The sequence below is a fragment of the Bacillus rossius genome, chromosome 6 (genome assembly GCF_032445375.1).
Source record: "Bacillus rossius redtenbacheri isolate Brsri chromosome 6, Brsri_v3, whole genome shotgun sequence".
Classification (NCBI taxonomy): Eukaryota; Metazoa; Arthropoda; class Insecta; order Phasmatodea; family Bacillidae; genus Bacillus; species Bacillus rossius.
The window spans coordinates 70169688-70184926 of record NC_086334.1 but is presented as its reverse complement, the minus strand read 5'-3'; the positions used below and the strand labels follow the sequence as shown (position 1 = coordinate 70184926).

The 15239-nt window shown below is 36.9% G+C and overlaps 1 protein-coding gene across 2 annotated transcripts in view; it reads right to left on the bottom strand.

Annotated features, from left to right (window-relative positions):
* Window positions 1-15239, bottom strand: part of LOC134533289 (ubiquitin-ribosomal protein eL40 fusion protein) — a 64297-nt gene that overhangs the window by 25390 nt on the left and 23668 nt on the right. The window contains exon 2 of one of the 2 annotated variants that reach the window (XM_063370749.1): window positions 14413-14613. In XM_063370749.1, the coding sequence (XP_063226819.1) occupies window positions 14413-14602 (190 nt within the window). In that variant the 5' untranslated portion in view covers window positions 14603-14613. Of the gene's footprint in view, window positions 1-14412; window positions 14632-15239 lie in introns of both variants that reach the window. The other variant, XM_063370750.1, reaches the window with a different exon arrangement.

Sequence of the window (15239 nt, the reverse complement as noted above, 5' to 3'; positions counted from 1 at the left end):
CTTTTTATATACTAGCTCGATTGAGTCCAGTTGTAAAAAATTCAAAAACTCACAAGTGTTAAATTGGTATTTCCTGATCTTCTTTCATTACTTTAACTCACTAAAAACATTACAACAGGGTTCTACTTTACTGTAAAATCATTTGAACCATCTGTTAGGTTTGGAGGATGATCAAGGAAAGCATACCATTTTGTAAAGCATACCATTTTCAATTTTTTTATAATGGAATAATCTCCACACCCTTCAGTTATGAAAATAACCTATATTGTTTATTAGTGATGGGTCGAATTCCATTTTTCCCGAATCCGAATCTTGAATTCGAATCCCAAACAGTACCTCAAATCCACCCCTCGAAACCAAATCCAGATCTCAAGTGTTAATTATAAAATAATTTATAAGTTAGGAGAAAAAATTAAACATTATGCAGAATTATTTGACCCTTTAAATTTTTATTTAAAAAAACAAGGATTTTGACACGTCTGGATCAAGACGATTCCGTTTTTGGTCACATATGTTTCCTGCAGTGCTGAACAAACGTTCAGAGAACACTTGTCGCAGGTGGTGAACACAAATATTTTTGGACAGTTTATGTAGTCTGGGTGAACACGCAGACTGAGTTTTCCAGTATTCGAGGATGTTTATTTCTGGGTTAACTGTAGGGTCACGTAAGAATCTGGTCACTTCTTCAATTGCTGTAGAATCCGACTTGGTTGATTTAAGGCATTCAGGCATTATCTGAGAGTACAGTGATTCATGTATCCACGGAAATCGGAAAACGAAATTCAACATCCGACGGAACAATATTTTGTAGTTACCAACTTGACATTTGTTTAAAGTCCCAAATGAAGATAAACGCTATCCTGAAATATTTAATGGAAACTGAAAGGCTCCATCTTGGCTTCAATGGTTTTAGGCCATAAGAAATATTGTCGTGCATCTTTTAAAATTAAGCCTCACTAAAGCATAGTGATTAAAATGCCCGGTGTTAACAGCATACCTGCCAACTTTGGCCAGCCCAAAAGAGGGAGGTTTTTTAGTGGAGTAAATACTTGTTCCCCCAATAAAGCGGGGGTCCGGGGGCTCTCCCCCGGGAAAATTTTGTTTTGAAGACGCAAAATAGTGCTTTTAAGCATATTTCTAAGTGAAAATTATAAAAAACAGCTGGTTGAAATTGTAACATTTTTATTGGGCTTGTTGCTATTTTTAAGAATTGTCTGCACGTGCCTACTGTGGAGAGTTCAAAAGAGAAAGATTTTCCCATTTACAAAATATAGGGTAGGCAGGGCCACAAAAAGAGGGCATAGTACGGGCACACCATATAAAAACAAATTTAAAATTTACTCATCTTTAACGTGCGTTAATTCTAGATTGTTAAATTTTTTTTCCCAATTTTCAATCAACATCTTTAAGTTTCTTGATATTTACTATGCCTAAATAAGTCCTATGTCACTATCAATATTTTATAGAAATTTACCACTTTACAAAATGCAGCATGTTCACCTTTCCTCGATTGCAAAATGCACAGAAATTCGTCACTGAATGTCTTCTTGTACACAGCAAGATACTTCACTGTAGGCTTACTTAGCGCCATTTTTATTAAATCCATATTGCGGAGTAGGCCTACAACTAAACAAAATTACTCATCACGCAACTGCTTCACAAAATAATATTTTTATGAATACACCGTTGAATAAATTCAAAGACTATAATGCTAACTCTACACTTCGTCTGTGAGCACAGACGCGAACAAAGGCGAATTTGTTCGGGCACAAACTAACAATTCACACATAGCCGGCTTACAAACCGAAGCGAATTTGGGGACGAATGTAAACAGTGGTATCATAAACTCATTAATTCAGTCCGTCTTTATTTCAAACCACCACCACCGAAAACACAGTTTTCAATGTTGACAATACACGCCATCTTGGAAAACAAATGAAACCTTTTTCTGGTTGGCTAAGAAACACCAATGACGAACGTGTACCAAAACAGCTCCCATAATTATCGTAAATAACTACGTTTCTTTCTACGCTTAACCAAGAGTTTTAGCTGACAATTGTGGGCATTGAGGCTATTAAAATAACCACACGTTATGGTACGAACCGTAGTTACTAAACGCTTGTACGGAATAATGGTACAAACATATTAATACTATAAATTTACGGCATTAAAAACTTCAAGAGAAACAGAACCAAAAAGCGGGAGATTTGAATGACAAATCGGGAGGGCGGGAGAAAGGTTATAAAATCGGGAGTCTCCCGCCTAAAGCGGGAGGGTTGGCAGGTATGTAACAGTGACGGGGTTTTTTCTCTAGTTTACCCATTAAAATTCTTTATATTAATATTAGTTATTTTTTGTGTTGCTCAAAATGATTGGCTAACAAATTCATTGGTTGGCCATCATGAAATTCTCAGATAATACATATTTTAACATTGGCAGTCTACACAAACCAAACTTGGCTGTTTGTACGACCCTTTGTGTCGCCCCCCTTTCAGCTGTCACATTTGTCACTCTTTAAACTTGAGGGGGATGTCCTGACTTCTGCTTCCCATCTCCCTTTGTTTGTTTCCACCCGCCAACGGCAGGCGCCTGGCGAGTGACGTGTCTGGCTGGCATTCGGCTGTACGTAAAAGGGGGGGGGAGGGGGGCCTACCCAAAATTTATGTGTACAAGTTCAGCAGGATCCTATCTTTCTCCGTGAACTAATGGCTAGGCAGTGCTGTATTTTTTTTAAGCCGAGACACTAATTCGAAGACGGCTGGCCGTGAACAGATTATCAGGTTTTTTTTTTTTTTTTTTTACAGAATTTCAATTATCCGGGCACTGATGGGTCCCAATTAACACAAATAATGGGGAGTTTACTATTTTTTATCCATCTGCTGCCAAGGCGCAGTAAGCCTCGGGAGATGTTACATCACCTGACCTTGACCTTAACCCAGCTGCACGCCGGTGTCTGAGAAGCTTGACAAGACCTTCCGGGCTTTTAATCGCTAGTCCGTGAAATTCGGTAATCCGTGATTATCTCCGTCCCTACCATCACGTATTAACGAGGTTCTACTGTACCTCAATAGGATGTGTTCCAAGGAAAATGTAAACAGGCCAAGTAAATTGTAAGCATTTAAGTTTTTAAAGTACTACATTTACCTCAATATTTTTCCTCGAATCCCGAAACTTTTCCCTCAAATTTTGAATCTTTCAAATACTAGAGATTCGGTGGGATTCGAGGATTCGACCGACCCATCCCTATTGTTTATGATTTTTTTAAATAGTGTCACATGGGGAGTGTTAGTCATTTAAACAGTTTTTATGCCTGGGTACATTGAAAAAATTTTGAAAGTTGTTTGCATGCAGTAAAACTCGCTACAGACATTCCCACATAAGTTTTCCTGCTTAAGTTCACAAAGTTATTCCCTTGATCACTTACATATATCTCTATGTTAATTTTTCCCATTCATAATTTTTGAGTTCCCGCATATAACGTTCAGAAGTTTATACGTAGTTAATTTTTAAGAAAGGTTGTACTGTATTCACAAACGATAACAAAATAATTCTTAGTGCACGTGACCATCGAAACCTGTCGCACGCCATACACTGTTACAAGTGTATTTTTCAACCAATCATCTGCTTGCATTTGTATGACTGGGAGGCTGTTCCATTTTCCCTTTTCGAGTTATGCCACATGACGAATACACAGCAAACCAGAGTACCACCAGTCAATATTGTGACCCGTTTGCATTTTTTTTGCAAGCAATGCACACACTTTGTATCGTGCTCAGAAAACAATAATTTATAACACGTAAATAAAGGATTTTAGTTTGCGCTCTTTTTAGGGGTGATTTTAAGGTTATCTAGCATAATAAACATTTAGTGTTATGAGAAACTGTGCATAATGGCATCTACAAGTAGTGGAGGACCCATTAAATAGAAAGTGTTATCACTGAAGAAAAACTGCAAATAAGGATTTAGCCGAGGATGAGATCGGTGATGAAGGTGCCAACTTACCCCGAAGCCCTTGACCACCTGGACAAGCTAGGGTTATTTGTTCATGGAACACCAAATGTTGCACATACAGTAAAACACCGTTTTAACGAACTTCATTAAAGTGAACAATTCATTACTACGAACTATGCATTTGGTCCCATCAGACGTCCATATAACATAACGTAAAAAAATTTCACTAGTACGAATTTTCTCGCTCAAATTTTTAAAATATTCTAAAAATATTCATTTGAACGAACACTTTTCTGCCCGGCACAGTAAACGACAAACGGATAAAATCGTCGCCATTCACCCACAAACTGCCATCTTATTTATTTTGATACGCGCCATAGATGACTGCAATGGACTAGTGTTGAAATTAATGCACAAAACTGGTGTACCAACTAAAGCACTGCATTGTGGTGTTCGCTGACATTACTCTTTGTTCTATGCTCGCATGACGTGTAACTGATGCGAAGTTTTACATCATAAAGTAATGCTACACACACATCTCTGGTCGTTTCCTTGTTTATTGTTTGAGACACGTGGCTATACTACGAGTATAACTTACTTTTACATGTGTCGGGTCCATTTGTTTTTATAGTTTAAAAAACCGTACTAGTGAACATGTCTTCTAGGAAACAAAAGGCGATTGATGTGAAACTTGAAATGTTAAAAGCAGTAGATAAAGGAAATAAAAAGACTGATGTGGCTAAAAAGTTCGGTATCTCAAAATCAACATTATCCACAATTCTCACCCAGCGATCCAGTTTGGAAGACAATAAAATGTAAAAAAAATTTCCAAACTTTTAAATTTTATATTTTTTAATTTATTACAGCATTTTTGCAAACAGCTTGTCTTGATTCCAAAGGTAGGCTTACTGCTTTGGCAAACAACTTACCTACGTATTTCTGTATTGTACATACCGTATTTACTCGCATATAGGTCGCGGCAATTTTACCAGATTTGATGGGGAAAAAGTGAAGTGCGACCTATATGCGAAGAAATTTTTTTTTAAAATTTTTGAAGAATTTTTTTTGCAATATTTTGCTTTAAAATGCGAAAAAGAAGTTTATATAGGTATAAGCAAATTTATTTACAATGTACACATACAGAGAAACCCTTATTTACGTTACCGTTATTTACGTTTTCCCGTTATTTGCACTATATTCTTCAGGTCCCGTTTAGTTCCCATTTAGTCCATTACAATACTTTCACGCAAATTACGACTCAAAAATCGAATCCATCCCGCTATTTACGTCACGTAACTATGAACAACCAGAAAATACCGTGGGTTCTTTAAGAGTAGATAAGATTAGCTAGTAGGCCAAAAAACATCGTGAAAAACGTAACGTTTATAGTCGGCAATGAACATTTTAAATCGCAAAATATACATATTTTATAACATGAAAAGTTGCTTTTATTTCTAAACATGTAATAATTTAAGCCTAGGCGTGCAAAAGTCCAAGTAATTATAGCGGGTACAATCTAAAATGCACCAGGGAAAAACGTAAACTCACAAATGTATGAACGTGGCTGATTGTTAATTTCTGATACTGTATTTATGTCACAACTTAGCCGAAATACTGGTACGAGACAAACTTCACAAGATAAAATGAGCAGAGTCTTGGTAACTGTTTTATACGTATTTTATAATTTCGGAAGTATTGTACAGTTGACGCATATTTTTTAAACTAACAATTTATTTCTGGGGATCGTAATTAATTAATTATTGGTGTCAAGTCATCAAGATGGACGTAAACTTGAAAATGTCACAGCAGCGAGAAAACTGGTTAGTAAACCAATAAACTGGTATTATAACTGGAAAAAATTGGTACACGGGAGGTGGAGCTTATATTTTTTTCCGCTAAGCTCGCATCTATTGGCTGGCTGCTGATGCAAGGTCACGAGTCTGGGCGGAGCGTTGAGTGAGTTATACTGCGCATGCGCAGCTCACTGAACAAAGAGAGCCAGCCGGTGGCTACGCCGCGCCTTAACAGCAGCTGATCGAGTGAGTACAATGACCTTTCTCCGCGCACGGCGCGGTAATGAATTACCGGTGCGACCTATATAGGGGGAATCTTAAATACCAAATTCAAGACCTCAAATTATGGGTGCGACCTATCTGCGACGGCGACCTATATGCGAGTAAATACGGTATACATACTAGTATGTATGTATGTAGTATGTATCTTGATCCCAAGGTATAGCTGGTAAAGTAATTGATGCTTGTACCACTCATATTGGTATTAGATTTTCTACTTTGTTTTTTAACAAGATTGAGTTATGTTAAAAACCTTAAAACAGGCAATCATTCTGATTTCGGTATAAAGAACTTCATTATAACTGCCATAATTTTGGTCCCTTCGTGTCTTTATAATGAAGCTCTACTGTAGTGTGAGAGAGCTTGTGGGTAAAGGACAATTTTGTGGTGCGTCAGAACAAAAATGTGTTGAAACCAACAACTCTGATGTAGTATTTTTCAAAACAAGTGAATGTTAGTTACTGGTTTGTTTTTTTTTCGCTAGTATAGTAGAGCACCCCTCAACCGGAATCATTGGGGGGAGGTCTATTCCGGTTATGGGAAAATTCCGGGTAAGGGAAGTTGCGGTAGGGCCGGCCTCCGGGCCGGTTGAATGACCTTCATTCAAGCAAGCTGGCTGGCACGTGTTTCTTATCTCTGGGTGGGTGCGTGTGTGAGCGAAGAGGACAAGAAGAGGGTTCGGGGGGAGGTAGTAGAACTACAGCTGCAGTGTTGTGTTACTTCTGTGTTGACGTGCTAGTGATTCACATTTCCTGGATAGTGTATAGTCACTGCCACACACAGTTTACATTTCACATACACAAGAATAACACTTCAAGCATCTCGTTTAAAAACACAGATAGAGAAATACAGGTAAATGTAGACTGTTTAACCATATATTAACGTATAAATATGTACATAATACATATTTGTACACTAAATTATTGTCTACAAACTGAAAGCATCACATGTTGGAAGTAAATGTTACTGGCTATCATGTGTGTCAGCGTGTGTAGTGGGAGTCGGTGTACATAAGTAGTGTAAAAGTAACGAAAAAAAGCGTACCCGTATGTATTTGTTACTATAACAATTAGTACTCGTTACTATTGTATCGTTACCGTTACGTTACTCGTTACTTCTGATACCGCATAACATGCTATGTTATGTTGCAGCAACGAATCCAGTCGTACTGCGTACGCGTACAGTATGACGTTGCGTAAATAATAATAAATAGAATATAAACAATTAACAATATTTGATAATTAACAGTTTTTGTTAACCAAGAAACAATTAAATCTCATTAGAGCGGCTTTATTATATTCTCTCTTTTAAGATAAGAAAAAAACGTGAAAATTCGCGATAATAAAAAACAAAAACATATTTATAATTTGTAACAAATACTTTCTTACGTTGTTTCTGTTCCAATCTCAAACTTTGTCTACACACACAATACCTTTAATAAACAGTAAAAAACTTAGGATGACGAATTTCCAAATTAGACTTTACTTAATAAACAAACATCGTTCTTTGGCAGGGCTGCCACCACTTTGAAAACAATATCCTTGATTGAAATGTGAAATATCCTGTAATATCCTTGTTTTGAATATAAAATATCCTGTAAAATCCTGTACGTTAAAAAATACAAAAAAATATGCAATTTTTATGAAAATTACTTGATCATAATGTACGTAACTATACTTCAATCAAAACAATTCAATTTTTAACACTTTATACAAGTATTTACCACACACATTTAGCCTACACTTCACCACTGGCAGTATTTAAATATCACTTTTTCAGATGTTTTGCCCTATTCCTCATTTCTACTGTTGGCTGGAATTCTGCCATATTCTTCCTAGAAGAGATATGCAACAAAGCATTTAGCATTGGCGATTCAAGACATGACCTGTGCACTGTCTTGATAAGGTTGAGCTTACTAAATATCCTTTCCAGCCCTGCATTGCTGTGTGGAATAATAAGCATTGCCTTTGCAAGTTTACAAAGCAGTGGAAAACAGGTTTCCCCATTAATTTCATACTGTGACACTTTATGCCAGGCCTGCCACCAAATTAGGTTCCTAAATCCTCATTACAGCATTTAAAAATCCTGTAAAATTTATAGCCGTAATTGACATAATTTACTTTTGGCAGTAATTTTAAATATACGTTGCATACCAAAACATAATTTAAAAAAAATCAAATGAATGTAAAAAAAATTTAAGATTTGCCACTTACATTACAAAACTAATAGTTGGTATCACAATAAAATGAAAAGAAATTTAAAAATTTCTCTTCAGTATAGGCTTTGGTGCTTTTCTTATTTACAAACTATAAATACATCCATACAACTGAAGTTATTTATAAGTTTAAAAAAAAAAATGTATTTCACATCATTAACTAGCTACTTTCTCATGTTCTGTGCTCTTTTCTGCATCTCGTTAGTGGGCTTGAAGTTCTCATTGTGCAATGCAACAGCGCATTTAACATTGGTGATTCCATTGACAATGTGAACTGTTTTAACCAGCTTGAGATTGCTGAAAAAACCCTTTCCACAGCAGATTTTCTCCAGTTGCAGCACCACTCAAAGCCATTACTTTGTACAGATGAGTTTCAACAATCTCAGATGGAAAGAACCTTGCTAACACTACAACCTGCCTAGTGACTAACATCAATTGATTCATCAATCATCAGTGTGAAAAATTGTGTTTTCATTGCATAGGTAACATAATCTGCAGCTGATGTACCCAAAAGTTGAATAATTATCTGGCTAGTTTTAGTGTGAGAACAAGGAAAGTTTCTTGCAATTTCACTATCTGGAAACATTTGAGGGACAAGTTTCGTGAAATTATCACCGAGTTTCACAGATAAATTGTTTTCACAAACGAAGTTCGCCCATAACAGTTCGGTATCAATTATTTTATTTGGTTTGGTTACAAAACTCGTCAACGAACAACTCTGATCAGCAGCTCATTGGTTTTTCGCTTGAACTTGCGTCTTCAAGCCGCCCTTTGTCACGTTCAGTTCCGAGTTGCAAGTCGAACAAAGGTCTGAAAATTCAGTTTTGCCACGCTTCAACCATTTCAATTCTTGCTCCCATTCTTTACGATAACGCTGTTTATAAAGTGACCTGACCGGCGAAGCCTTACATTTTTTCTCCATCACAATCAGCCAAGACCAAAACTACTACTTAAATCACGTAAGAAGTTTGTAAACAAATGCCGCACCTAAAACATTGTAACGGCAAAAAAAAAACAATGTTTACTGACGCCATGACACTTCTTAACTTTTAACTCAACAAACAAAAAACATTTCACCCGAAACCATAGATATTGTACTTCATGAAACGCTATTTGGGAGTAAATGTTTTTGGTTTGTGGTTAAACGATTGGAACTTCCATGGCGCTACACGTAATGTGCGTTTTTGCTTTACTGTTGGATGCTTGTATGGTTTGACAACTTCAAATAGGTAGTTGAATGTAAATATTTACACGAATGAAATTCAAAAATGAAAATATCAGCGAAGCGTCGTAAATATCCGTGAATGTCACCGTTTATCCGTTAGTCCGTTTTAAGCTTCAAATATCCGTGAAAACGGATAAAATCCGTAAAAACGGCAGGCCTGACTTATGGCATAAACATCTTTATAGTAATTCACGTCCGACGCGAAAATCAGCGGTATATTTACGCAATGCGCGGGAAAGGCGCCCACGTGGTTCGTGGGCACGTGGACCCGGCGAGACTCTTTCTCCTGGTCGTGACGTCGCCCGTGCGAGGCGAGACACGCAACCTTATTTACCTACGGTGGCCCTAACACCCGCTCTCAGCATCGGGTACGCTATCACCATGAAACAATTATCCCAAGTGGGCTCTAGGCGCCCCACACGCCATACACTCCTTAAGGACACACGTGGTTAGAATGAAAAGATGGAGACTTCAATGCGCCTGAGTTTTATTCACTCCGTCCTCTTACATATTTACTTATTAAGCGGTTAAAAAGCCAACGGCATGAATCAGCTTAGAGGAGGGCCAGGTCACCTCGTGGCCTGACCGACGATTCACAACGCAGTCAATTTCAAAAGCCCGGTTGAGCAAAAAAAAAAATATTTACGTTAAAGAGTCTTCCACCCGGAGTAGGCCTCGAAGCGGTTAAAAGCGATTCAGAGAAATTATTACACGGCCGGATGCTAAAAGATCAGTTCTTACCAAGTATTGAAGGCGACGAGGTACAGCACGCGTCCTACTCCGGGCGGTTCCAGGATTAGACTGCCTGGCTAGGGGGTGTCATGGCGCCTCCTTCCGCTCCCGTTACAGTTAGCTGTTCAATTTACGTTTTTACTTACAATGAAATATGAATAAACATTTAGTAAATCAGTATTAATTAAGTTACTGCCTCTGCTCCTTCCACCTAATTAACAAAGCTAAATAAAAGAATTACAATAATGAAAAGTTAATTTGGTAGTTCTCTTAGCGGTCGCTTGAGGCGCTGTAACGTCTGTTTAGAAAAATGGACCTGCAAACATACGACCCTTGGGAATTAAAAGATAAAATAAAGGTTGACAATTCTTATTTAATAATTAGGATTTACGGGGAAGCCGCACCGACTCTAATTACTGGCCTCTTGTATGGCCGCAACACACACGCTCGCCGTCGGCGGGACGTTTGAAATAGAGGGTGCTGGTGGGAGGGAGGGGTGCTGCCGTGGACGGGTCACATCGGGCTTAGGAGGGGCGTAGCCCTGGACGACGTCAGTATATTGCAAAGTATCGTGTGAGTTTTAAGTTTGTGATTCGTTTGTTGACGTTTTCATATTGTTTTGGCAAAATGTTGCAGAGAAAGCAAAAATCAATTGATATGAAAACGAAACTAGCTCTAATTAAAGCAGTAGACGACGGGAAGAAGAAAACTGACATCATGACAATTTGGAATCGCGAAATCTACTTTGTCCACGATTTTAAATCAGCTGTCTGAAACTATGACATAATTTTTTATCCCACAGCCAAAAACATATTTCAGCGGCACCATATAAAGTCCTAGAGAAGAGATTGTTTGATGTAACTGGAGAACTGGGGGCAATGAAAAAGAAGTCACCAATTAAAGACTTTTTTCAAAATCAAAGTGAATTGTGTTTTTGTTGTTGAAATCAATTTAGTTTACTTCATATAATTACATAGTCTTAATTTTATATTTTAGAAAAGTGTTTTTAATGTGTTCCCATGAACTTGAGCCTGCACCATCTGTTTTTAAACAGAAGATCAGTTAAACTAGAATTGATAAATATTTCATATTTTTATTCTTAATGTGTTTACAGTTATTTACAAGTTTTCATGATTTTTTATAGTGATGAATTGAGAAATAAGTAATTTCTATACAGTTGCTAACGTACTTTTTATGTTGTTAATAGGCACAACCAAAAATAATGCAATTTTTATGATTTCAGTATAAAGAACTTCACTACAACAAACCACTGGCAATCTTGGGCCCTTGAAGTTTGTTGCAGGGCCATTCCATTGTTACGGGTGGGACACTTGTGCAGCATTTTATTTATTCAGGGATTTAAAATAAGCTTTAAAAAATATTTATTGTATATTATTTTTGCAGTGTGTTAACTACAATCACAATGCTATTAATTGGTTAAAGGTTTACTTTTAAATTTTCTTCTGATAATTAAATACTAGTGCCTAAACATTTGTCACGGGTGGGACAGAAAAAAGACGTAGCCTTAGACACAACAAGTTTCTCGGAAAAACTCTGTGAATTTATGAGTGTAACACAATTGAACTCGTAATAATCTTATATGGTAGGCATTGATCTATACATTACCACATGAGAGGAGGAGCTAAAACACCAATATTGAAAATAATATACAACTTTGTTCTGTCACGGGTGGGACCACTCCGTGTCACGGGTGGGACACAATGAGAATTAATCAAGTAAATACAATTTTAGGCCAACTAAAAACTGCATGTTAAACAGTGAATAACTTTGAAACACAAATTCTACACTAGTGAGAGATTAAAAATAATATAATCAAAGTAATAGTAGTAACAAAAACAAAATGCCCAAAATAATATGTTGTTGGCAAAAGTTTTCTTTTTAACTAAGTTCATGTTTGTTCATAGACATCCAACTGGCTAGGAAAGTCATAAAAAACCTATTTCTTATGTTTTTCACTTCAGGTGTTGGCAACAGAGAAAGAACCTGTTCAAATTGCACATAGGAGACATCTTTTTCAACAGCCATCTGAAAAGATTTTTATGTATTTCAAACTTTCAAATTCTTGTGCCAGTAAATTTGTGATTTTTTTATACATGTATAAAAAAAATACTTGTCATGGCTTAAATCATTGCTTACAATAGCAAAATAACGTGTAGCTCCTTTTACCCATGCACAAGCTGAGAAGACAGTAATTTGTTTGTGGTTCCAGTGAGCAGACTGGATTTCATCTTGGGGCATAGCATAATAATTTTCTGCAAAATCAACTTGTAAAATAACATCATCATCCTCTAACATTTCTCTCATCCTTAAATGCTTGTGATTGAGCTCTTTTTATATACACATGCTTTTTAAATACTTGTAATTGAAGTTCTTTTAGTGCTTCATCAACTGACCCATTAGTTTCAATGAGTTTGGGGCGACCTTCTATATCTTTCCACTGTTTCAAGCAGGTTCTAAGGCAGGATGTATCTGTCTGCTCATCAATTAAAGTGTTAAGATTATGAATGCATTTAGTATAGTTTCCAGTCATGCAGTTCTTATTTTTCAAATCACAACAGATTATTTCAAGAAGTGTGGAACTATTTGAGGGAAAGTTTGGAACTTTTTAGCGACAGCCTCAAGAAGAAAAGTGAAATTTGAATGGTATTTGCACACACACATACATTATGTGGCATTTCACTTGTCAGAATAACATGCTGGGGACGCAATGCATAAAATGTAGACCGTTTTACTGCACCAAGTTTTCATTATTAAATAACTGATACGCTTCCCTTACCATCATATTCATGTGACGTTTTTGTAGCTGCTGTCTTTTACCAGTTTTCGGATCCTTAACTGATTTGACATCCCTAATACCAGGTGACAGGCGACTGATATCTGATATCATCACGTTCATAAAATTGCTGGACTAAAGACAAATTTAAACCAAGTAACGAGATCCATTACTACCTACAATATTTAACTTGAAATTAAAACTGCAAAATGAGTTACTGTACTATTGGCATAATTTACTGTACTATTGGCATAATTGGAAAAAAAATGTCAAAAAGGAGTACATTGTCCTCTCTTAAAATAATAGGTATAATCTATCAATTTAGCTGACAGTTAATGTATCACCAGCGCCACTGATCTTGTCACCGGTGGGACAGGTCAAAATGTTTAAATATATATAATTGTACTATCTTCATCTGTCCAAATTTTTTGCAACATGATTCACTCAACTAAATCCTTACTTCCACAACATTATTACCCTAACCTTAAACTGGGTGTTACACAAGATACACTTATTTAAGTTTTTTGTCACGGGTGGGACAACTAAGCACATGCTTTTCTTTTTTCAATAATATCACAAAAATGGCTTACCTTACAAAACAAACTTCATATGCAGCTTGAAGAACAAGGTATTAACATCACTTTGAATAAACTGAGAACACTGAAAGTAAGTAAAGTATCTACAATGTTGCCAAACTAGACAACAAAAATTGTGTCACAAGCTGACAATTTTCAACACTTAAAACACAATCAATTACTTTCATACATTTAAATATATTTTCAACTTTTTTGTTTTGGCAAATTAATATAGCATATATTTACTTCTCATTTCCCTGAATAATAAACAATTATTCACATTTTTAAAATTTTTGCTCCAGGCTCACTTTGTTATGGAATGGCCCTGCAGTGAAGTTTTACTGTATCTATTTCTTTTTTAAGAAGTTTCCCCTGTTGAGAAGTTTTTAGAATCCAGTCCCTTGAAAAAGTCCTAACAGGGTTTCACTGTATTTGCACAACATTTAGATTCCACTGACTGCACTGTTCTCACAGAAGCAAAGCTGCAGCGAGGTACAGGAACATCTGGTCTCTAGGTGTACAGTTCTATACGTGATACGAAAATATTCACTTTCCACGAAAAATGTGAACTTTGTATTATTGTATTATGGTATGTACGCTGTTAATTTTGGAGTTTACCCATAAGGGATTTAAATTAAGATTAATATAACATTCGTTAAGGTCTTCAACCTCGAAAAGCTAACTCAACAAGCTCGCAATTACCATAGCCTATCAGTCTAATCTCACCAATCGCAATAGGGCTGAGAATTCAGGTGTAAAATAATTTACTAGAGTTTTATACTAGTACAATCTGTTTATAACAGACAGGATTTACCATCTTCGTATGCGTCAGATTATTGTGAGCGCACCTTTCTGTATGTTGTAGTCGGACAGGGTGCGGCCGTCCTCCAGCTGCTTGCCCGCGAAGATGAGTCGCTGCTGGTCGGGCGGAATGCCCTCCTTGTCCTGGATCTTGGCCTTCACATTCTCTATGGTGTCCGAGGCCTCCACCTCCAGGGTGATGGTCTTGCCCGTCAGGGTCTTCACGAAGATCTGCATCTTCGCTGCTTCTGCAACACAGTCGCCTCCTTCGCTGAGCTACCAAAGAATGCACCACACCATTTTTTCTGCACATTTTTCTGACACAAAACTTAACTACCACCGGATAGTTAGGAATCTGAATTGTTACTACCATCTGACGGAAAAAAAAACAGTCATGCATCAAAATATCCTCCGTAGCATTTGAAGACATTTCTTTAACAGATGTTTTTGTTCTGCCACAGCTAATTGTTTCAAGTCAGAAGAGGAAAAAATATTCCTAAATAGAGGCCTTTATGGTTTGGCCATACTCTATAGCAGGTTATGTTCGACAATGAAATTTGTGAACACTCACTTCTAATGACTGCACTATCCAAGTTTTCAGTTTGCAGCTGACGTCTCCGCTGCTTTGAAGTCCGCACGCTAATTTGTTCCAGGAAAAACTGCCCTCCCCTTCCACAAATACTGTCTACACCCATGGTTAATGTGTAAACAAAATCACATGTAGTTACACGCACTAGTACACAATATACTCAAAAGACGTGAATTAAAATAGGAAAAAAAAGTTATTATTATTAACTGTTGTGGAAAAAAACGTATTTAATTTTCCCCATCTGGTAAGGGTGTTTGCTGACAAACAATTTAATGAAAACACTAC